The following is a 22757-nucleotide window of genomic DNA, read 5'->3' on the forward strand; positions in this document are numbered from 1 at the left end:
GAAAAGGAAAGATGAATTACATCAAATGCATAAAAGTACCATTTATTTTATCTTTTTGTAAAAATTCTAAGATTTCTATAGATGTCACATCAAAGACATGTAAGATCGATTTCTAATTCAAGCTATGTTTAACAAGTTAATCCATCACCAAGTTCTGCTTTCTCAGTATGTGATTGATCTTCCACTACCCTTCAGATTTGATGATACGTTGAGTCCTTCTAAACACAATAATCTCTGGATTAATCCCAAATCAGTCAAGGCTTGTACTACTTCAAAGTTATCAACTTAAATTATGGCCCTTCTGTATCTCTTATTAAGTAAAATAAAGATCTCATCTAGGATACAACATTATATTTTAAATACATTATTTTTACATACATACGTGTTTGATAAAATTTCTAATATACGAAGAAAAGTCCCCTTTTGTTAAATTATTGATGGGAATAAATAAATTTAACAATTTAAAATTAGTTATCCACTATGGGTAAAAATAAAATATAATATGTAAAAAATAAAGAAAACATTGTGGCCATTCAAAAAATAAAATAAAAAGTTGCTAGGGGAATATTTTTAGATTCTCCAAAAAATTATTATATAAATCCTTATACCGGCGATTAGAATAGTTGCTATGGAATATTTTAGACTTTCTAAAAGAATAAATTAATATATGGTAATTATTCTGTGAGTTGATTTTTTTTTTAAAATTCCTTAATATACTAATTATATAATCATAGTATAATATCGTTTTTTATTAATCGAAATATATTGTATCGGTTCTAATTCAATTAAAAAGTTTAAACAAAATAGTAGAGATATTATTTGAAGTGAATTTTATTTTTCATGTAAAATTTTAAAAAATATCTATATATTATTGAATTTGAATTCAAAATATTAAATTTTTTAATATTTTAATTTTATCATTTCAATCAAAATTATATTTTATTATTATATCAATTTTTTTATAAAATTTTCACTCATATTATAAATGTGTCATAATCTATATATATTTATTTTGCTTACATATTTACTTTAACTCTTGATATTAGCTCAATTTAGAACAATTACATTATGTTATAGCTTTTTTTCTTCTCATAAAAACAAAATATTTTCAAGTCATTTAATTATTTATTGAATTATTTGATATATAAATTGTCGAGCTTTTACATTTCACAATTGTAGAGGTTCAAATTTGCCCGGCCCAACAAATTAAAATCAAACCTAAATCCTACTCAATTCACAAACCCAATTATAAAATCAGACCCAAAACTAAGCCCAAATAATAAAAACCCTAGCCTAATACATCCTAAACTTATTTTTTTTTTTAAAAAAAAGAAGATAAAATCCTAGCCACCTTGCCTCCCACTTGCACCTACTCCACCACCTTGCCTCCCACTTGCACCTACTCCACCACCTTGTCTCCCACTTGCATCTACACCATCAAATGGAGAAGAGACATAGAATGATAAGAAATGTATGTAAGATGGCTATAAAAGCAAAATCAAAAGTCCATTGTAAAAAAAAAAAAAGAGGAGGAAAGAATTGTATTTTTGAAAGGTTTTTTTGATACAAAAAAAAAAGAGAGAAGAATGTAAAAGCAAAAAGTTTGCAAGTAAATCTGAAATAAAAAAAGCGAGTATTGAAGAAGAAAAGATTCAAACGCGTTAAGGTTTTTATTTCTTTTTTCCTTTTTATTTTCACTTTTTTTTTGTACATATAAACATTTTTTCTTTTTTTCTTTTCTTTCAAAAATAGTATACATATATTTAGATATAAAAATAAAAAAGAAAAAAAATAGTACATTTTATTATTTTATTATTTTTACTATTATTTATATTATTATTATATTATATATATCCTCTCCATATTTATTTATATTATTACTATCATTATTGTTACTTCTATTATTTTTTATTTCTGACTACTATTATTATATATATGTATTATTGTTTGTATTATTATTATTATTATTATTATTATTATTATTATTATCACCCCTATTGTTATTACTTTACTTTTGTATTCTCATATATTATTAATATTACTCATATTTTTATTATTTTTGCTATTACTATTATTATTATATATTAGTGTATATTTTTATGTATATATATATTTATATATAATATTGTTTTTTATTACTTTAATTTAATATTTTTATTATATTTGCTTTTTGTATTTCTGTATTTATTATTATTATATAGTAGTGTGTATTTCTATTATATACATATATATATTTTTATATATAGTATTATTATTTACTTTACTTTAATATTATTATTATTATCATTATATCCAACCCAATAATAATTCTTTCATAAAAGTAATATTCCGTATTTGGTAATTCGAGACAATCGTGCCCTAACTTACTGGGTTTCGATTTTTCTCCTTTAACCTAAATAACGGAATACTCTTTTAAATTGCGACATGAGTTTTGAAAAATGCTTATTCTCGGAGATACGAGGTGTTGTGCCCTAACTTACCGGGTATGGCATTTTGTTACCTCGAAATAAGATTTTTGCAAGTAAAGGCAATATTCGGTGTTCGAAAATTCGAAGAAACGTGCCCTAACTTACAGGGTTTCGATTTTCCTCGTTCACCTTAACTAACTGAATAACCTTTTGAAATACACAAATTTTTATATAAAAGGCAAGCTCGCTCTCGAAAATTCAAGATGTCGTGTCCTAACTTACTGGATGTGACATTTTGTATTGTGAGACGAGAAGGTCTTTAACATTTGAGCATTTTCTTTACAAAGAGGGGTCGTATTTTAAATTCTTTCAAGTTTTCAAATTTTCGACACTAAGACACTAATTAATCAACTAGGTACCAATTTTGAGCGTATCGAGGGTGCTAATCCTTCCTCGCGCGTAACCGACTCCCGAACTCATTTTCTGATTTTCGTAGACAAAAAATTATCATTTTAATAAATCTTAACTTTTATTAAAATGATTAATTTAAGGTGATCCGATCACACCTTATCAAAAAAGATTGGTGGCGACTTCTCTATTCGTTCTCATTTCCAAAAATCTAAGTCGATTCCCGTTTTTTCAAAAAAAATGGTTACGACAGCTTGACGACTCCGCTGGGGACACCAAATAAGAGAGTCAAGCCACAAGTTGATTAACTTTTGTCTTTTTGTCGAAAATTGAGAATTTGGTTTTGATATATGATCCCTTCATTGTATTTCACCCGTTTTCCGTACGGTTTTCATTATTTTATTCCCATTTTCTTTAATCGCTTCAAGTTTTTATGCATATATCCTCGCACATTGCATTGCATGACCGTTGTGGTCACACCCTTTAAGTGGGAGTGAGAAACTATTCCTTCATGAGGTTTTCACCTCCGTGCAGAATAGCGGATCGCTTTCGGGATACATCTGTACCTATGTCTTCGTGAGATTTTCATCTCCGTGCAACCATAGGGAAATGTATCCCCCTGAACTGAACTCGGTCCATATGAGCCTATAATGGGCGAGGATCGAGGAATCTGCTAGTTCAGGTACCCCTACTCTAGAATCGAGCCACATATAGAGAGACCTAGGAGCCCACCCTAGGTAGAGCCACTCCGAACCCCTAGTGGTCACTCGAATTGCTTTATTTGTTATTTATTTATCCTGCACTAACGTGTTTTATTTTTGTTTTGTTTATAATTGCATTACATTACATCATCCTAGGAAGGAGGTGTTGATTCATATTTGATTGCTAAATAGAACAGTTTGTCATAAGAAAACGAATTTTTTGATAAAGTGGATTATAATACGGTTGTCTAAATATGGTCCAAGTGAACACATGAAAGAAGGCTGATAGTCCGTGAAGAAATACAAGACTTTGCTTCATTTCCTGAGGACAGAAACTGACAAAGATTATTCGAGAGCCGTCACGTCTTGACTTTCTTAAAGGAGTTGACAAGTACGACAGAAATAAGTGAACAACGAGTCTCAGCCTAGATCAAGCAAAAAGAAGTTAATATAGACATCTCTTGGGGAATTTGCAAGACTCGACCATAAAATCTGGATATGAAGAGGAAGTTAGGTGTCTTCACTTGGAATATGGGAGAAAGGCCGTATATGTAGTCCGTTTTATGTAAAGGAATTTGTTTTCTAGAAAAGTTGTTCTAATGAAATTGAATTCAGAATCAATGCCTTCCTTTCTTTTGCATTCATTTCATACATTTGCATTGCATTGCATTATTTGCATTAGACTTTCCCTAAAAGAACCCTAATTAGGTGAAATTATTTCAGTTAGCCTGGGAACCGACAAAGGTCAAACGACTAGGCATCTTTACGGTACACAAAAAAGGATAAAAGATATGGATCAAAGATTGGAAAGACTTGAACAACTTCAAAGTGAGACGCAAGACCTGCTACAAATGCAAATGCAAGAGCAACTAGCAAAGATCCTGCAAGATATAAGGGACCAAATGCTAGAGTCCCAAAGGAATACGATGAATCAGTTGTCCCAATTACTGACTAAGGGGCTAAGAAAAGGAAAAAACTCCATGATCAACGTTGGGGAGGACAATGATGAGCCTCTATACCCTCCGGGTTTCACCCCGATAAACAATCAGACATGTCCACAAGATGTACCTATTGCTATCAGATCATAACAACTTCAGGTCGGTACCCCGGCACCCCTGAACTACCCGACGGGCTCAGGTTCCAATCCAAGGGACAGTCCAACCAATCATGAAGTTCCTGATCTAGAAAAAGCAAAGGTTGAACTGGAAAGACAACTCGAAGATCGATACAAGTGGTTAGAAGAAAAACTTAGAGTGATGGAGAATACTGATTACCATTGCGGGGTCGATGCCAAGGATCTGAGTTTGGTCCTTGATCTAGTACTCCCGCCAAAATTTAGGACTCCAGAATTTGAAAAGTACAATGGGACTAGTTATCTTGAAGCTCACATCACAATGTTCTGTCGAAGGATGACAGGATATGTTAATAACGACCAATTATTAATTCATTTCTTCCAAGACAGCCTGATCGGGTCAGCAGCTAAATGATACAATAAATTAAGTCGTGCTAAAATCAATTCATGGAAAGACTTAGCACGGGCTTTCATGAAGCAGTATGGCCACGTGACTGACATGGCACCTGACAGAATTACACTACAGAATATGGAAAAGAAGCAAAGTGAGAGCTTCAGGCAATATGCCCAAAGATGGAGAGAGGTAGCGACGCAAGTCCAGCCGCCTCTTTTGGAAAAGGAGACCACGATGCTTTTCATCAATACTCTGAAAGCCCCGTTCATTACCCATATGTTGGGAAGCGCTACCCTGAGCTTCTCAGACATAGTAATGTCCGGCGAGATGATTGAAAATGCAATCAGGAGCGGGAATATATATGTAGGAGAAAGCGCAAAGAGGTCAACCCCAAATAGAAATGAAAATAAAGTGAATAATATGAGCAAGGGGTACCCTAAATTGGTCAACATAGGCCAGCCGGGGCAGGAATCCAACTCGAGGTCGAATACAGAAAGGCTCTGGTTTACACCAATCCCAATGTCATATAAGGAGTTGTATCAGAATCTCTTTGATGTACATGTAGTGTCACCGTTCTACTCGGAACCAGTGCAACCTCCGTTCCCAAAATGGTATAATAAGAATGTTCAATGCGAGTACCACGCGGGAATAACGGGACACTCAATTGAAAACTGCACTACTTTTAAAAAGTTGGTCGAAAGCTTCATTGAAATGGGAGTTGTAAAGTTTGACGATTCCTCAGAACCAAACCGCTCTGACAATGCAATAAATACGATTTGAAAGTGGGGGCAAGAGAGTTGCAATGCCTTGAACAAGTTAAAAGTCTGGAAGGAATATCGGGGAATCTGAATGACTTATCCGAAGAAGGAACCGGGGAATAAAAGTTTCCAAACCCTTGCATTACTTGGAATTGTTTTGAACAATGGGACTGTGGAAGAGATCCCTTTATTTTTAGAGTTAATCTAGAGTAATATTCAAAACACACTTGTTGCTTTAAGCCTAGAAGCAATTAAACCCCTTTTGTGAAATAGGCTTGTGTCCTAAGTTTTTGTTTCAATAAAATGCATCTTTTTGAGCAAATATTCTTTGATTTCATATTGTACAAATAATTGTTCTTAGATTCATTTGTTCTTTTGACTTTCTTTCAAATATTCATGTATACTTCATCTATGATCATACCATACAAATAATCATCCTTAGAATCATTTATTCTTTGGAACCTGCCTTCAGCGGGTCCCCAGATATCAATGATGTGAGTAACGCTGTCATTGACTCTGAGTCTCCTTTTGAGCGAAATATGGGCCTAAAGGGATCTCAACACTTTGAAGATGACAGAGATGTAGACTACTCTCTGATTTATTAGGGATGGTAGAGTAAGATGAAAACAGATCCTCTCTTACAAAAAGTCAGTAGACAGTAGGCCTAGGACAAGAGAAAGAGGCAAACATCGAAGTCTGCATTAGCACAAAGGCAAAGCGAGCGTCATTGAGTCACTTCCAAGAATTTAAAAATTTTTGCACATGAGGATGTTGTAGGGTTTTGAATGACATATGCTAATGGGTTTCCGATGGCCAAGCTAATCATGAGATTTGGGTTCTGCTGGCCCACCATAGAAAGGGATTGCATCAGTGTGCCGTAAATGCCAAATTTATGGAGAGAAATTCATGTGCCCCTTCATTCTTTCTACTTTCTCTATGTGGGGCATGGAGGTTATTGGGCTGATCTCGTCGAAGGCTTCTAGCAGACATCAATTACTTTACCAAGAGGGTGAAAGTCGCTTCATATGCCAATCATCAAATCCTAAAAAAAAAAAGAGATCATGGAAAGGTGACTGAGACTTGTAAAGATTGGCATAAGAAGTCATCATGTACCCTCTATGCTCATCAAACGTTAGCCAAGACCTTCGCCGGGGCAACATATTTCATTAGTCTATGGGATAAAAACGGTTTTGAAGAAAAGATTCTTTGTTTCTGAATCTTGACAAAGTTGAAGTTGGATAAGGCAAAATGGATCTAATCCCGATATGATCAGTTGAGTTTGAAGAAAGGAGGTTGAAAGCCATTTGTCATGGTCCAATAAATGATGTAAACTTATGACGAAGAGGTTCATCCTAGAAAATTCCACTAGGGGAACTTGATATTGAAGAATATCCCTCCTATACAAAAAGACTTCAGAGAAAAATGGATATCGAACTGAGAAGAACTTTATGTAGTAAAGATGACCTGTTTTGGAGGGGCATCAATATTGACCGAGAGGGATGGCAAAGATTTGCCCAAGTCGGTGAATTCGGATTTCGTCAAGAAGTATTTCACTTAGAAAATGAGAGGCCAAGGCGAAAAACCTCAAAGGGCGCTTTGAGACCTTCAAAAAAAAAGAAAGAAAGAAAGAAAGAGAAGAAAAAGGAGAGGCCAGAGCGAAAACCCGCAAAGGGCGCTTTGAGACCAAAGGGGATTTGAGTTGAAAACCCGGAAATGGCGGCTCAAATTTGGATCCAAGTAGGGCATACAACAGTCTTGCTATACCTAAATTAACAATGAAGAAATATGCTACGTCTTGGGGCATCAACAAAGTAAAAAAAAAAAAGAAAGAGAAGAAAAAGGAGAGGCCAAAGCGAAAACCCGTAAAGGACGCTTTGAGACCAAAGGGGATTTGAGTTGAAAACCCGGAAAGGGCGGCTCAACTTTGGATCCAAGTGGGGCATACAACAGTCTTGCTATACCTGAATTAACAATGAAGAAGTATGCTATGTCTTGGGGCATCAACAAAGTGCTTCGGATCTCCTAAACACGTATTGAGCTCAGAAAAGTCCTCAAGAAGTTGGTACAGAGAAGCTCAAGCTGCGATATTTGGGGCCCCTAGTTTTCCATCCTACCCATTTTGAATTTGCTATATTCATTTTGAGTTAATTTCCTTCTTATTGCATCGCTATCTTTGATTAACTTATTCATTTTGAGTTAATTTATTTCTTATGGCATTTGCAATCTTTGATTAATTTATTCATTTCGAGCTATGCTCCTACTCAATTTCGTTCTTGTCCATTGTTTTGATCTTTTTCAAGCATTTTGCATTGAAATAATGATTAATGGACTAATAACACTTTCACAAAAGAAGTTTTGCATATTACTCTAGAAGTTTCTAAATAATATAAGAACCTGAAACAGACTGTTGTTTAGAACTCACCAAGCCTAAGGGTTGGAAATATTGAAGAAAGATGATTACCTCTTTGGACTCAACAAAAAGACAAGACATTTCATCAGTGATACAATCTCGACAAATAACGAGCAATGTCAACCCAAGTGTAAAAAAAAAGGGTCACTCTCGGGAAAAAGAAAAATGATACTCTGCATTCATGCGAATATCAGGCATATACATCTGGTCATTACACCCAGGGAATAGTGTAACAAATTAATCAATTGAAGATGATACAAATCCTATACCTTTGAGTTGCAGCAGGATGGATGGAAGAAACCAAATGTTATTCTTCTGAAATTACAGCAGGGCAAGCTTGCTAAGTAAAATATGATTATTTTTCAGACTTTTTTGTCAAGAATACCAGCCGAACAAGATGGCAGCGTAATACGTCAGTGATAATGTCTTGATGAACAATGAGCGATGATACCTTAAGCCTCTTTAAAAAGCTCATGACATTTCTACATTCATATAATAACACATCTAGTTAGGAGCATTTGATTCATTTCGATGATAGTATCCTAATTATTTGACATAAACATCACATTTAGTTAGGAGCATTTGATTCATTTCAATCATAACGTCCTAATTATTTGGCATAAGCATAGATACATGAAACTGATTTTACAGATCATGTTCTTCAAAGGACAGTGCAGTGGAATCGGTGAATCCACAAGCCTTAACCCCCTAAGCAGTAGGGTAACAGGCTAAATTTACAGATCTTAAACCCCTAAGCAGTAGGGTAACAGGCTGAATTTCCAGATCTTAACCCCCAAAGCAGTAGGGAAACAGATCGAAGACGAAGGGTCTTAAACCCCTAAGTAGTAGGGTAACAGACCGAATTGCAGATCTTATCTCCCTAAGCAGTAGTGGAGCAGATCGAAAACGAAGGGTCTTAAACCCCATAAGTAGTAGGGTAACAGACCGAATTGCAGATCTTATCACCCTAAGCAGTAGTGGAGCAGATCGAAGACGAAGGGTCTTAAACCCCTAAGTAGTAAGGTAACAGACCAAATTCCAGATCTTAACCCCCTATACAGTAGGGAAACAGATCGAAGACGAAGGGTCTTAAACCCCTAAGCAGTAGGGTAACAGACCAAATTGCAGATCTTATCTCCCTAAGCAGTAGTGGAGCAGATCGAAGATGATGGGCCTTAAACCCCTAAGCAGTAGGGTAACAGGCTAAATTTACAGATCTTAACCCCCTAAGCAGTGGGGAAACAGATCAAAGACGATAAGCCTTAAACCTCTAAGTAGTAGGGTAACAGGTTAAATTTACAGACCCTGAACAGTAGGGAAACAGATCGAAGGTGACAAGCCTTAACCCCTAAACAGTGGGGTAACAGGCTAAATTTACAAATCTTAACACCCTAAACAGTAGGGAAATAGATCGAAGACGATGGGCCTTAAACCCCTAAGCAGTAGGGTACCAAGCTGAAAATTACAACTTTCTTCTCCCTAAAATGGCACTGGAGAGGCTCGAAGCCACTATTCGTACCTCCTTGAAGTTTCAGCGGATCTCTTCTCCTTGAAATGGCTTGGAGCGGTTAAAAGCCACAACAGATCTCCTTGAAGTTTCGGCGGAGAAGATTGAAGTCACAAGTTTTATTTTTCTGAAGTTACAGTGGAATGGATCGAAGCATCAAGATGTAATAGACTGAAGTGAGGCTACATGAAGAAGTGGAGCACAGAAGAAGTCGAGACCGGGTGAGACCAGGCAAATTTGGCCCTTTTTAAGTCTTTGCTCCATTCTCGTTACACGACAATGAGAAAAGAGGGGCAGCTGTAGAGGCCCAAATTTGCCCGGCCCAACAAATTAAAATCAAACCTAAATCCTACCTAATTCACAAACCCAATTATAAAATCAGACCCAAAACTAAGCCCAAATAATAAAAACCCTAGCCCAATACAACCTAAACTTATTTTTTTTTTTTAAAAAAAAAGACAAAATCCTAGCCACCTTGCCTCCCACTTGCACCTACTCCACCACCTTGCCTCCCACTTGCACATACTCCACCACCTTGTCTCCCACTTGCACCTACACCATTAAATGGAGAAGAGACATAGAATGATAAGAAATGTATGTAAGATGGCTATAAAAGCAAAATCAAAAGTCCATTGTAAAAAAAAAAGGAGAGGAGGAAAGAATTGTATTTTTGAAAAGTTTTTTTTATACAAAAAAAAGAGAGAAGAATGTAAAAGCAAAAGGTTTGCAAGCAAATCTAAAATAAAAAAAAAGCGAGTATTGAAGAAGAAAAGATTCAAACGCGTTAAGGTTTTTATTTCTTTTTTCCTTTTTATTTTCACTTTTTTTGTACATATAAACATTTTTTCTTTTTTCCTTTTCTTTCAAAAATAGTATACATATATTTAGATATAAAAATAAAAAAGAAAACAAAAAATAATACATTTTTTAAATTCCGGCCACCGTGCAAAGGTGACAAAGACGGCGGACGGCGCCAGTCCGGCGCCTGGGTACTGACCGGACCATAGCCGAAATGGGAAAAAGGGAGAGAGTTGAGAGCTTTGTTTTATTTTTTTTATTTTTTTATTTTTACTATTATTTATATTATTATTATTTCTCATGTATATATTATTATTTATATTATTATATTATATATACCCTCTCTATATTTATTTATATTATTACTATCATTATTGTTACTTCTATTATTTTTTTTTCTGACTATTATTATATATATATATGTATTATTGTTTGTATTATTATTATTATTATTATCACCCATATTGTTATTACTTTACTTTTGTATTCTAATATATTATTAATATTACTCATATTTTCATTATTTTTGCTATTACTATTATTATTATATATTAGTGTATATTTTTATGTATATATATATTTATATATAGTATTGTTTTTTATTACTTTAATTTAATATTTTTATTATATTTGCTTTTTGTATTTCTATATTTATTATTATTATATAGTGTGTATTTCTATTATATACATATATATTTTTATATATAGTATTATTATTTACTTTACTTTAATATTATTGTTATCATTATATCCAACCCAATAATAATTCTTTCATAAAAGTAATATTCCGTATTTGGTAATTCGAGACAATCGTGCCCTAACTTATTGGGTTTCGATTTTTCTCCTTTAACCTAAATAACGGAATACTCTTTTAAATCGCGACATGAGTTTTGAAAAATGCTTATTCTCAGAGATACGAGGTGTTGTGCCCTAACTTACCGGGTATGGCATTTTGTTACCTCGAAATAAGATTTTTGCAAGTAAAGGCAATATTCGGTGTTCGGAAATTCGAGGAAACGTGCCCTAACTTATTGGGTTTCGATTTTCCTCATTCACCTTAACTAACTGAATAACCTTTTGAAATACACGAATTTTTATATAAAAGGCAAGCTCGCTCTCGAAAATTCAAGATGTCGTGTCCTAACTTACTGGATGTGACATTTTATATTGTGAGACGAGAAGGTCTTTAACATTTGAGCATTTTCTTTACAAAGAGGGATCGTATTTTAAATTCTTTCAAGTTTTCAAATTTTCGACACTAAGACACTAATTAATCAACTAGGTACCAATTTTGGGCGTATTGAGGGTGCTAATCCTTCCTCGTGCGTAACCGACTCCCAAACTCATTTTCTGATTTTCGTAGACAAAAAATTATCGTTTTAGTAAATCTTAACTTTTATTAAAATGATTAATTTAAGGTGATCCGATCACACCTCATCAAAAAAGATTGGTGGCGACTCCTCTATTCGTTTTCATTTCTAAAAATCTAAGTCAATTCCCTTTTTTTTTTAAAAAATGGTTACGACAACAATAATAATTAAAAGTGTAATTATTCTGTCTACTAGTAGTGGAGTGGAAAAAACTCCACAAGTATATCTGGATTGATGTCATTTTATGGAATTTTTTTACTCCACTAACCTTGAGTGTATAGGATAATTATTCTAATTAAAAATGCAACAAAAGTTTCATTTGTTTATATATGGATAAATTTACAATTTGATATATAAAATTTAATTTTGTACAATTATACATAAAATTTTGATTGTGATTCAAATAAATGTGTAAAATTTTTTTAACTTTATTCAATTATACATATTTAAAAAAATAAATATATCAAAATTATTTTTATATTAAATAAATATAATCATTTATATATATAAAGTGAAAATCAAATCAAAATTTATTTATAAAATTACAGAAATTAATTAATTAAAAATTAATATATAATTTTGAGTTTTATACTTGTATATTTATTTTTTCCTACCCCAGTGAGGCTGTTAAGAATCATCTAACAAGTTCAAAAGTTAATACCCAGATGACCATTCAAGAAAAAAAAGCCTGAATTGGTGTATTTCAAACCCCACCCCCACTCCCCCCTTCCCCCCCCCCCCCAAAAAAAATAAAATAAAATAAAATAAAAAATCCACTATTGTTGTGTTCCCCCAAACGATGTATCGGTTTCCTTGGGTGTTGTTTCTGGTAGCAGCAGTGAACATGGCCGTTGCTGCAGAGCCTCTCCGGCCAGGGTTTTACTTTGAAACATGTCCGCCGGCGGAATTCATCGTCAGAGATGTGATGAAGAAAGCCATGATTAGGGAACCAAGAAGCCTTGCCTCTGTTATGCGCCTTCAATTCCATGATTGCTTTGTTAATGTATTATACAAGTCTGTTCAATTCCATGATTACTTTGTTCATGACTTTTTGCTTAAGCCTGCTTTTGTTTTGATTCAGGGCTGTGATGGTTCGTTACTCTTAGATGATACAGCAGACATGGTTGGGGAAAAGCAAGCTCTTTCAAATATAAATTCGCTACGATCTTTTGAAGTTGTGGATGAAATCAAGGAAGCCTTGGAAGATGCTTGCCCGTCAACTGTGTCTTGTGCAGATATCTTAGTCTTAGCCGCCAGAGATGCTGTTGCTCTGGTACTAATAAGTAATAACCCTTCTTTATTTCTTCATCACATTTTTGATAGAATTTAAGTTCAGCTTTTTTGGTTTGTAATTTATCAGAGTGGAGGACCCAATTGGGAAGTGAGATTGGGAAGAAAAGATAGCTTAACAGCCAGTCAACAAGACTCCGACAATATAATGCCAAGCCCAAGAGCGGATGCAACTTCTTTGATCAATCTTTTCGCCCAATTCAATCTATCAGTGAAGGACCTTGTAGCCCTTTCTGGGTCACACTCCGTAGGCAAAGCTAGGTGTTTCTCCATCATGTTCAGGCTCTACAACCAATCTGGGTCCGGCAAACCTGACCCTACCATCGAACCAGAGTTCAGAGAAAAGCTAAACCAGCTTTGCCCACTTGGTGTAGATGAAAACGTGACGGGACCCCTGGATGCAACCCCTAGAGTGTTTGATAACCAGTTCTACAAGGACTTGGTGGGTGGAAGAGGGTTTCTGAATTCGGATCAAACCCTTTTCACGTCTCGTCGGACTAGGCCATATGTAAGGGTTTTTAGCAAAGACCAAGATGAATTTTTTAAGGCATTCGTAGAGGGGATGTTGAAGATGGGGGAGTTGCAGTTTGAGCAGCCTGGTGAGATAAGAACCAATTGCAGGGTGGTCAATGGTAGACCTGTAGATGTATTAATGTCATATTGAAGGAAGATAGATATTTTGTTTTTGTTCTTCTTCTTGCTGTATATCAAGGCAATTAGTACCATCATATACAAGTCTTTAGAAATAAGAATATATATATATATATATATATGAAAAAGAGTAAGGGCACAAAAGCAAAGAGAATCTATATACTGATCAAAACTGAGTTGCTACGGAATTAAAGACAAATGAAACGGAGTTGTCAAATTCCATTTTCATTAATCTTTATTCAATACATCACAAAATAAATTAATTTTCTTTTTATTAGAATTTTTATTTATTTGTAATATTAAAAATTAATATAATTAACAAAATAACTAAACAATAACATATCCAGTATCATGTTTGCTAGTATATATAAATCAATTTTTAATAATAAAAATTGATAAAATTTTACATAATTAATTTACTCTTTAATTTAACTACGAAAATTAATTTACTTATTTTTCAAATACAAAATACAATTCGACCCCTTAAACACTTTCCTATACTTTTAAATAAACAATAATACATACAGTATCATATGTATTTTATACAAATATGCATAAATCAATCTTCAATAATAAAAATTAATAATTTTTAATAAAAATTAATTTACTCTTTAATTTAAGTACAAAAATTATTTTATTTACTTTTTAAATATAAAATGTAATCCAACGCTAAAACATCTCCCAATCAAATGGTGATATTTTGTTTTGCAAAAATCAAACACCATCTGATATTGGGATGGGTGCATAGCTTGGACAAAATTGTTGATGTAATAAAAAACAATAATGCAGAAAATGCCAACCCCCTTCACCTTGCTTTTGCTCTGACGTAATTGAACTAACAAAAGTTTCAGCATAGATATAAATGAAAAAAAGAGGACCATAGGAACTTGAAATTAAGTACTCCACATGAGGACAGCACTTTAGGTGTCTATTTTTCATAGACCCAATGCAAAGGAAGCTACAACACTTCCGACATTAATCTCATCATCAATCCAAATTACCCTACTCCGTAAAAGTTTCATAAAATCCTTTTTACATCTCTATTTAAAAAACGATATTTATACATCAAATAAAAAATAATTAATTTTTTGTTAAATTTTTATTCATTTTTACAGTTAAAATTGACATCTATTAATCAATATAATATACACATCACACAATCTAATTATTCTGTTAACCATTTTAATTTTTAATAATAAAAAAAATAATTATTTAATAAAATATCAATTTATATTTTTATCTAATGTACAAAAATTAATTTATTTACTTTTTAAGTACCAAAAATAAAATACAATCTAACAGCTAATACATCAACCTTAATGATATGCTTACCTTTCAAGTTTCCACTCTATCGATACTCATCCCACATCAAGGACGGACCGACCACAGACTATGGGACCCATCCACCCGAAGGGATTCCTAAAGTCAAAGACCCAAAAGACTAACCTCACTTAATCAACATTTCTTTCTATTGAAAAGCAATGGCACAAAACTATCTGAAGGTTATAGACTCGGTAACTAAGTACAGATGAATTAAACCATCATATTATAATATGATGATGGTATTTCTAAAAATACCAAAAATGGATTTCAGGGTAGGCTGCAAGGTTGAATTAGCATTGTAGGAAAAGGCAGCTGCTCGGGCATTCAAGCTAGCTTGCATGGAGGATTGAATTGTGAGCATTAGCAAAGTAGAAAGAACCATTAAAGTTTCCACAACGTTGGCCTAATTAAGGTATCGTCAAAATGATAAGGGAACAAGAGTGACACTTAAACACAACATCAACTCCACATGGCTAGACCGAAGAAAAAAACAACACATTGTTGACACTTAAAAATCCAACAATCAAAATTTACCTCATCCTATAATAAACAACCAACCATAATACTAAACCTTGTGGCAGAATTTAAGCTGCAATGGATGGCTTAGAGGCAGCAGACAGCCTGGATCTCTTCTTGGCTAAGCTCTCGCTCCTGCGCTCACGTTGCTCCTTCAACCTCTGAGCAAGGAGCTTCTGGTACTCTGCAGCCTCAGCTTTGGCCTTTGCAACTCTCTTCTTCTTCTCTGCAATTCTGCCACGCTTCCTCTGCAATGTCAATGGAGTCACCAGCCTTTGAATTTTGGGAGCCTTGCTCACTTTCTTACCTGCATTCCGATAATTGATTTTCAAATAAGTCAAATTACAAATAAAAATTTTCTTCCCCTCACAACTTGAAACAATGATAAATATTTTGCACTCATCGTTTTTGGTTGTAAAGGTTCGGCGGTAAGTGTTAACATACTTCCGAACATCATCCTCCTTAGAGAGGTTGAACAACTTCCGGATTTTTGATGCTCTCTTAGGACCCCTCATTCTTGGCTTTTCAGTGTCAGTCAACCCAGGAAGATCATTTTCACCCTTCTTCACAATAATCAAGTTCAGAACTGAAAGATCTTGACTAACAATGCACCCACGAACTGACTTCCTCCTACGCTCTCCATTTCTCCTCCCATACCCACAGAAGCAAGGAATACCTATTGAGAAGAAGACAACCATTCAATAAAAATCACGAATCCATAATGGAAAAACATTTCTATACAAATAAAGGGGGAATAATTTTGTAGACTCCAAAGACCTCTGTGAAGCAACAGACGAACACGGCCAGGTGTGAGAACTCCTTGTTTCATAGGAAAACCTTGCTTGTCACAGCCTCCCATGATCTTAAATACGTAGCCCTTAAACTCCTGTTAAATGATAACAAGAGCAAATGGCGGTTAAGAAGGCAGATGTGCTAGCAGAAATTTGAGACAAAAATATGACAAAAAGTAGCTTAAAAACATACCTCGCCAAGGGCATCACCACTGACTTCTTGTGAGATCCTCTTGTCAAAAAAGGCTCGGCTGCAGTTCAAGGTGTCCGTAAGGAACAATTATAACACGCATTGCAAAAAGACGGCAAAAACATGCTTTTGAATACAATCACAGTCAAACCATGTATAACCACAAGTGATAGTATCAGTTATATTTCCTTTCTGTTCTCTTCACATTAGGTAATCAAAGATGGAATTTAGAGAAGAAACAGCCATTGTAGACAAAATGAAGTTTCAAAAGAAACTAAGAACAAACATAATATCACTAGAAATATAATGCCAACTACCATCAATGAAGTTTCAAAATTAAAAGCAGAAGGCAACATTCATCAAAATTGCCCTACCCTTTAACATTATCTAAATAAGCTAAAACCAAAGTTTTTAAAGAAAAGGAAAAACCCTTTAAGATTTTGATTCTTTTTAGCCACTGCTTCATTGTTGCATAAATTTTATGCCTCAAATCACAAAATCCAAATTCCATTAGAGAAAAAAAATACTGCACATTTTAATTTGTTTCTAACTTGTTTTCTGCATATTCTCTAAATACTCTACAAAATGCAATCTCACCTAGTATATCAAACCTAAACATATAATGTCCCTAACTGCAGATGGCCAAAAGTAACCAAAGGGAAGTCATGTCTTTCATTTGGTCAAATTACAAGCATTGGCTTTAACCCTGCTATTCAAATTGAAAAGCATCAACAAGAAAATCTTTAAAATGCCCCAAAAAGAATAAAAGAAAAACTAGAATTACAGTTTCTGGTCATCGTCAATTTCCAGCTTCTTCTGGCAACCAGTGGTTGGGTTTGCAATGTTGAACTGAAACACACAAACAAATTATCAACAACAAAACCATAGAAAGATTCATATATCATTTTTTTTCTTATATTAAGAAAAAAAAGAAGAAGAGAGAAACCTTCATTTTGTGTGACGGGTGTTCTTGTTGGCTACAACTGGGGGTCGGGGGGATGCCGCCGCCGCCGCCGCCGCCGCCGCTCTACTGTTTTCTAAGGTTTTGTTAGAAAGGGTTAGGGTTTTTGCAGATATTTTTATATATAGAAGAGAAATAATTTGCTATTGTAGTGGAAAACTGTTAAGTTTGTCTGAATCGAACCAGATTCATACAAGTGGGCTTTTATGGGTCCATGCTTTAAGTTTGTGATTTGGGTTCACATGTGAAATTGTCTTCTTTGGACCAAACTACTTACACTCTTTTATTCATGGGTTTTTATATGTCCAGAAACAATTTTCATGGGCCTTGCGTTCTTTATTTGAAAAAAATCCACAGTGTTTTTTTTTTAATTTTAACTTGATTTTTAAGTTGCATGCATTACCCTTGAATATATATACTTAAGTATTTTAATTATTTACTTCCAAAAAATATTTCATGGTTTAATTTGTGATTATTATAAGTAATTATTATTAAAAAAATTAAAATATAAAATATTTATAATTAAAAATAATTGTACAGTATACAATATTTTAAAAGATGACATATTGTAAATTCCTATTTTTTGCTCAATAAAATTCATCGCTTTAATTTCTAAAAAATCAATACCTTTTGTACATACCACATTTTTTTTATATTTCTTTTCATAGAAAAATAAATATGATATTCAACACCATGGTAAAAAGCATTCATAACTAAATATCAAATAATAGTAAAAATGTTAAAACACCAAAAAAGGACGTTTTTGCAGAGAAAGTTGTTGCTCCAAATGCCACATCTTTTCTTGCATCTCAGTAACATGTGGCTGGGACCCAAAAGGTTGCTACTGAGAGGCCTGGTTCAAAGAAGAAGCGGTGATGGTTAGATGAGGCGGTGGAGTAGCAAGGCAAGCAATGGCCTGCTACAAATATTAAGTTATCTGCTTTATGGGATTCTGAGGAGAAGTGGCAAAGGATGGTTGAGTTTCAGTGGCCACTGGTGGAATTGGGGTAGTAGGCGAAGTTGAGGTTGCAGATGGTATAGAGGGAGATATGACATTATGGCGAAATTAGTTTGCTTATGTTGAATTTGTGACACATTTGTTCTGCAAATCATGGAATTCCATGCCTTCTAATTTTTGTTATTGTACAACTGCATGTCATACATGCTTTTCATTTAGATTCTGTATTGGCATGCCATGTCACATTTCATGGGGACAGGATAATACGGTAAGGAGGAAGTTCTGGCAGTTTAATGATCTACACTATCTAGTGGTTTATCCACATTTCTGTCTTGCAGCTTGTTTGCAATTATAGTGGCTCAACCGCACATATTTGTTCTAGCAGCTTGACTACAATATAGTAGCGTGACCATATATATCTGATATGACAGTTTAACTACACCTCTGTGTCATTGCCCACAATTAATTGTTGGTGTGTTTTTGGATAGACAAGTTCTAAGGAACTCTAATTTGGTGTGTAGTGGAGCTGGGTAGGAAGTTTTCTACAAAATTTGCATTATGTTTTTCTAAAAAATACTGCATTGGCATAAGCATGCATTTTCAATTTTGCTCAATTGCTCAATATGAAGTTCTCTATGATTGTAACACCCCTATCTCATCTCCATTGCTAGATTAGGGTTACAGAGAATTACCAACCAAAACAGAACATTTAACTTCACAATAGAAAAACATATACAAATTAAATGCTAACATATAACAATTGAATCTAATCATGGAAAAAATACAGGCCTTAAATCGAGTTTACGAGGCCCTAAAAACAAATTGAGAATAATATGGGATTAAATTGAAATAAATTAGAAAATTCTGGAAAAACTTGAAGTTTTTTTGAAACAGGGGTCACACGCCTTGTGGCTTGTGGGCCACAAGCCGTGTGACATAGCCCAGACTGTGTGAACATTCGAATTCTAGATACATATCCCAGCCCGTGTGTCCGTCGTTCAGTTATTCGAAATAGGGCCACACGACCGTGTCAGAGGCTGTGTGTCAAACTGTGTGTGTATTCGATGTTGGGTCACACAGTCATGTCAAGTCTTGTGCCAAACCGTGTTACATACTGACTTGAGACAAAAAACCGTGTCGCAAGCCATGTCTCAGACCGTGTGAAACCTGCACCTAAAAAAATAAAGACACACGACCGCATGTGGTGGTCATGTGTGGCATACGCCCATTTAACAGCCTAGTCCAAGGCCGTGTGCTCTATTTTTAACCCTTAAATCAAGCCAGTTCAAGAACCATTTCTTGCACAATAAGACATACCATAACTAGCCTATTTCACATGGTTAAAAGCATTTCAAAACACCAAATACATGCCAAGTATTCATCCATCCTATGTCTAACCAATATGCTATCAAAAGTTACCTCAATTCACACACCAATTCAATTCAAGAACAAAGTTACAATTAAGAAATAAACTTTATCATTAGTTAACCATTCATGCCTAAAACCATCAATAAAAATTTACCAAAGAAATGGTCATTCACAACAAAACTACCATTTCAAAACATTACCATTTAACATATATATAGGGCACTAAAGAGCAACTTCACCAAAATCAACACAAGTACACATCCAAATTCAACCACATTAACTAGTTATAATAAGTGAACACTTTATATATAAACAAATTAACACCTATATACATGCCACATCCCAAAATGATAAACAAAAACTATCGACAAGACTGGATAGTGTGTGTAACAGCCCGTTTTTAGTCAAATCAAAACAGTGGTTTTGGGACCACAAATCCGAGGTAAAAATAATTATTTTATTTCTATTTTAATGTCTACAGCATGATAGGATGATTGTGTGCAAATTTTGTTAAGAAATTTTATCGTTTGAATGCTCAATTTGATAAAAAGGACTAAATCGCGTAAAGTGTAAAAGTTGAATTCCATTCGCTAAAGGTGTCTAATAGCTATGGAACCTTAAAGAAGAGGTCTTTATGTGGTAATTAGCCATTTATAAAGTTATTGGACATTCTTGGACATGTATTAAGTGATTTTAATGTTTTATAACCAAGGTTAAAAATGTAATTTAATAAAATAAATTAAGTAAAATAAAGAAAACCAAAGATACCATCTTTTAGTCCATCTTCTTCCATCGAAAATAAGAATTTGAAACACCATGTTTGAAGCTTAAAATTTCGGCTAGGGTTCATCTGATGCGATCACGCCCGAGCACACTCTCGGACTAGCTTCCCAAGCATCGCCTGCACTACATTGCAAGTTGAATTAGCTCGATTCCAGTTTGTTGAGCTCAATTCAGCTCGTTTTTAGCTCAATGAGCTCGGTTTTCGCTCATCTTTACCTTTTTAACTCTTGCACTTTTATTTGCTGGAATAATTACCTGTTTAGCTAGACTAGTTAATTAGTTTTAGTTCATAAATGTGTCTTATTAATTTAGTGTTAAATGTGTTTATTTTAGTGCATGTTTTAATATGTCATGGTTAGAACATGTTTTTAATTTGTCTTATTTTACTACATAATTTTAATGTGTTTTAGCCGAATTAATGTGCAGGTATTATTCTGTCCTAGCTTAAACATGTTTTAAATGTGTCATTCTTTCAGCCAAATTTAATTGATTAAAAGTTGTCCTAAGCTGCAGCTAATTTAATGTGTCATAAGCTGATTTAATTTTCTAATTTTAATGTGTAGCTTACATGTATGAAAGCCATTAAAGTGAGCTGAAAATTGTTTCTTCTTCATGAGCTTGTTCGTGAAACTCAATAGACATGTGCTAAAACCACATGCATGGACTGCAATTAAAGAATGTATGCTACTGGTTGCCCTTCTCCAAACACCTGTTCGGTCATTGCAAAAGCCAAAAACTAGCAGCTGATTCTTTTCCCTAAGTTGACTATTAAGCTCTCCAAAATAGCCTTAAACACGTTCACATTGCTGGAAAAATTCCTTTCACATTCAAATGACCATTTGGGTTTGTGTATTCACACTTGAGGGGCTGCTCATATTCGATTGTACACCTATTGGCCATTGGAGCACTCATGGCATCATTTAATACTTTCAAAACCATCTAGCTAATCAAGGCAGCTCATTAAAAGGCTGTTCACACTTTTGGACGAATTTAATCAGCTTGTTTCAGTTCCATCATTACTCTAATTTATTAAGCTGACTTGGGAAACACCATGGGAATTTTTGAAGCTTCATGGCACCTTCATGGATTAATTCTGGAATTTTCAGCTCATTAAAAGTTGAAATCAAATGGCCAATTAGCTCCCCAAGTGCCTATTCGGATAGCCATGTTGTTTAGCTATAAATACTTAGTTATTTTCTTGTTGTATAGACTTTTGACAATTTGTTTAATGAAACTTTGTTTCTGTGAGGTTTACTTCCCCTTATATTTTGTACGAGTCTCGAGTGAGTTATCTAAAGTGCTAGTGGCATCAACCCGAACTTGTTTTCAGAACTTATCACCATCATCTGGTGTGGCGTTCTCCTATCGTTCTACTTTTCATCCGACCACCTTAAACGATATAAGATTTAGGGCGATATTCGATATAGTATCGAATCTTTCTTGAAGTTTAAGTTCGTTGACCATTTCCACCTTCTATCTTTATTTAACTTAAACCGAGTCCAAATCTAAATAGCTTCTATCCTTGTTTCTTTCTAACCGAAGCTACCATCATAGACTTAGCCAACTTTGAACCTCATTTTATTAACATTAAGCCTATTAAGCCAATTCAAACAATTCGACAATCTTGTGAATGACACTTCTCGAAGACGATCGGGCAATCTATGTGAACTCGACTTAATAACCTGAGCCGGATTACATCATTTGGTATTAGAGCTTGTAAATCGAGAAGTACCGACGTTTGTATTCAACTCGGAATAGGTTCGTAAAAAAATTCAAGTTGTCTTTGAAGGAACTCTTGTATTCATTTCATTGTCTATGAAGTTATAAAAAAAAGAAATACGAAATTAAAAAGAAAAAAGAAATCAAGTATAAAAAAAATGTGAAGTGTTGGAAGTTCTTGTTATTCATTCATTGTAACCCGATCATTAAAAAGTTCATTCTACTATCAACTACCGCCCCAACGCCACACTAAACCAAAATTTTTCTTTGTTTCAGCCTACCCTGCATCCTCTTGTGTTACAACCCTCGAAACCCCTTGAAACCCACCTCCCAAGCAGTAAATAAGCCCAAAAAGACGAAATACGAAACTACGAAAGGGAG

At 34.2% G+C, this 22757-nt stretch overlaps 2 protein-coding genes across 2 annotated transcripts; one reads left to right on the plus strand and one right to left on the minus strand.

Annotated features, from left to right (window-relative positions):
- The first annotated feature begins 12460 nt into the window (after positions 1-12460).
- Positions 12461-13844, plus strand: LOC107934419 (peroxidase 17). The gene is made up of 3 exons (XM_016866850.2): positions 12461-12829; positions 12908-13099; positions 13187-13844. The coding sequence occupies exons 1-3, from the start codon at positions 12626-12628 to the stop codon at positions 13778-13780; spliced, it is 990 nt and encodes a 329-aa protein (XP_016722339.2). The 5' UTR covers positions 12461-12625; the 3' UTR covers positions 13781-13844.
- Positions 13845-15477: 1633 nt separating this feature from the next.
- LOC107934409 (40S ribosomal protein S6) lies at positions 15478-17727 on the minus strand. Its single transcript, XM_016866842.2, has 6 exons — positions 17534-17727; positions 17372-17436; positions 16591-16648; positions 16384-16492; positions 16010-16282; positions 15478-15913 (listed from the first exon to the last, which is right to left on the minus strand). Exons 1-6 carry the CDS (start codon positions 17537-17539, stop codon positions 15675-15677), a joined length of 750 nt encoding a protein of 249 aa, XP_016722331.1. The 5' UTR covers positions 17540-17727; the 3' UTR covers positions 15478-15674.
- Positions 17728-22757: the final 5030 nt, after the last annotated feature.

Source organism: Gossypium hirsutum, chromosome A12 (genome assembly GCF_007990345.1).
Source record: "Gossypium hirsutum isolate 1008001.06 chromosome A12, Gossypium_hirsutum_v2.1, whole genome shotgun sequence".
Lineage (NCBI taxonomy): Eukaryota > Viridiplantae > Streptophyta > Magnoliopsida > Malvales > Malvaceae > Gossypium > Gossypium hirsutum.

Coding starts and splice junctions, on each gene's coding strand:
- LOC107934409 (XM_016866842.2), bottom strand. Junction 16,493..16,590: donor GTGGTGATGCCCTTGGCGAG/GTATGTTTTTAA, acceptor ATCATTTAACAG/GAGTTTAAGGGCTACGTATT. Junction 15,914..16,009: donor AACCTTTACAACCAAAAACG/ATGAGTGCAAAA, acceptor ATCGGAATGCAG/GTAAGAAAGTGAGCAAGGCT.
- LOC107934419 (XM_016866850.2), top strand. CDS start 12,626: ATGTATCGGTTTCCTTGGGTGTTGTTTCTGGTAGCAGCAGTGAACATG. Junction 12,830..12,907: donor TCCATGATTGCTTTGTTAAT/GTATTATACAAG, acceptor GTTTTGATTCAG/GGCTGTGATGGTTCGTTACT. Junction 13,100..13,186: donor CCAGAGATGCTGTTGCTCTG/GTACTAATAAGT, acceptor GTAATTTATCAG/AGTGGAGGACCCAATTGGGA.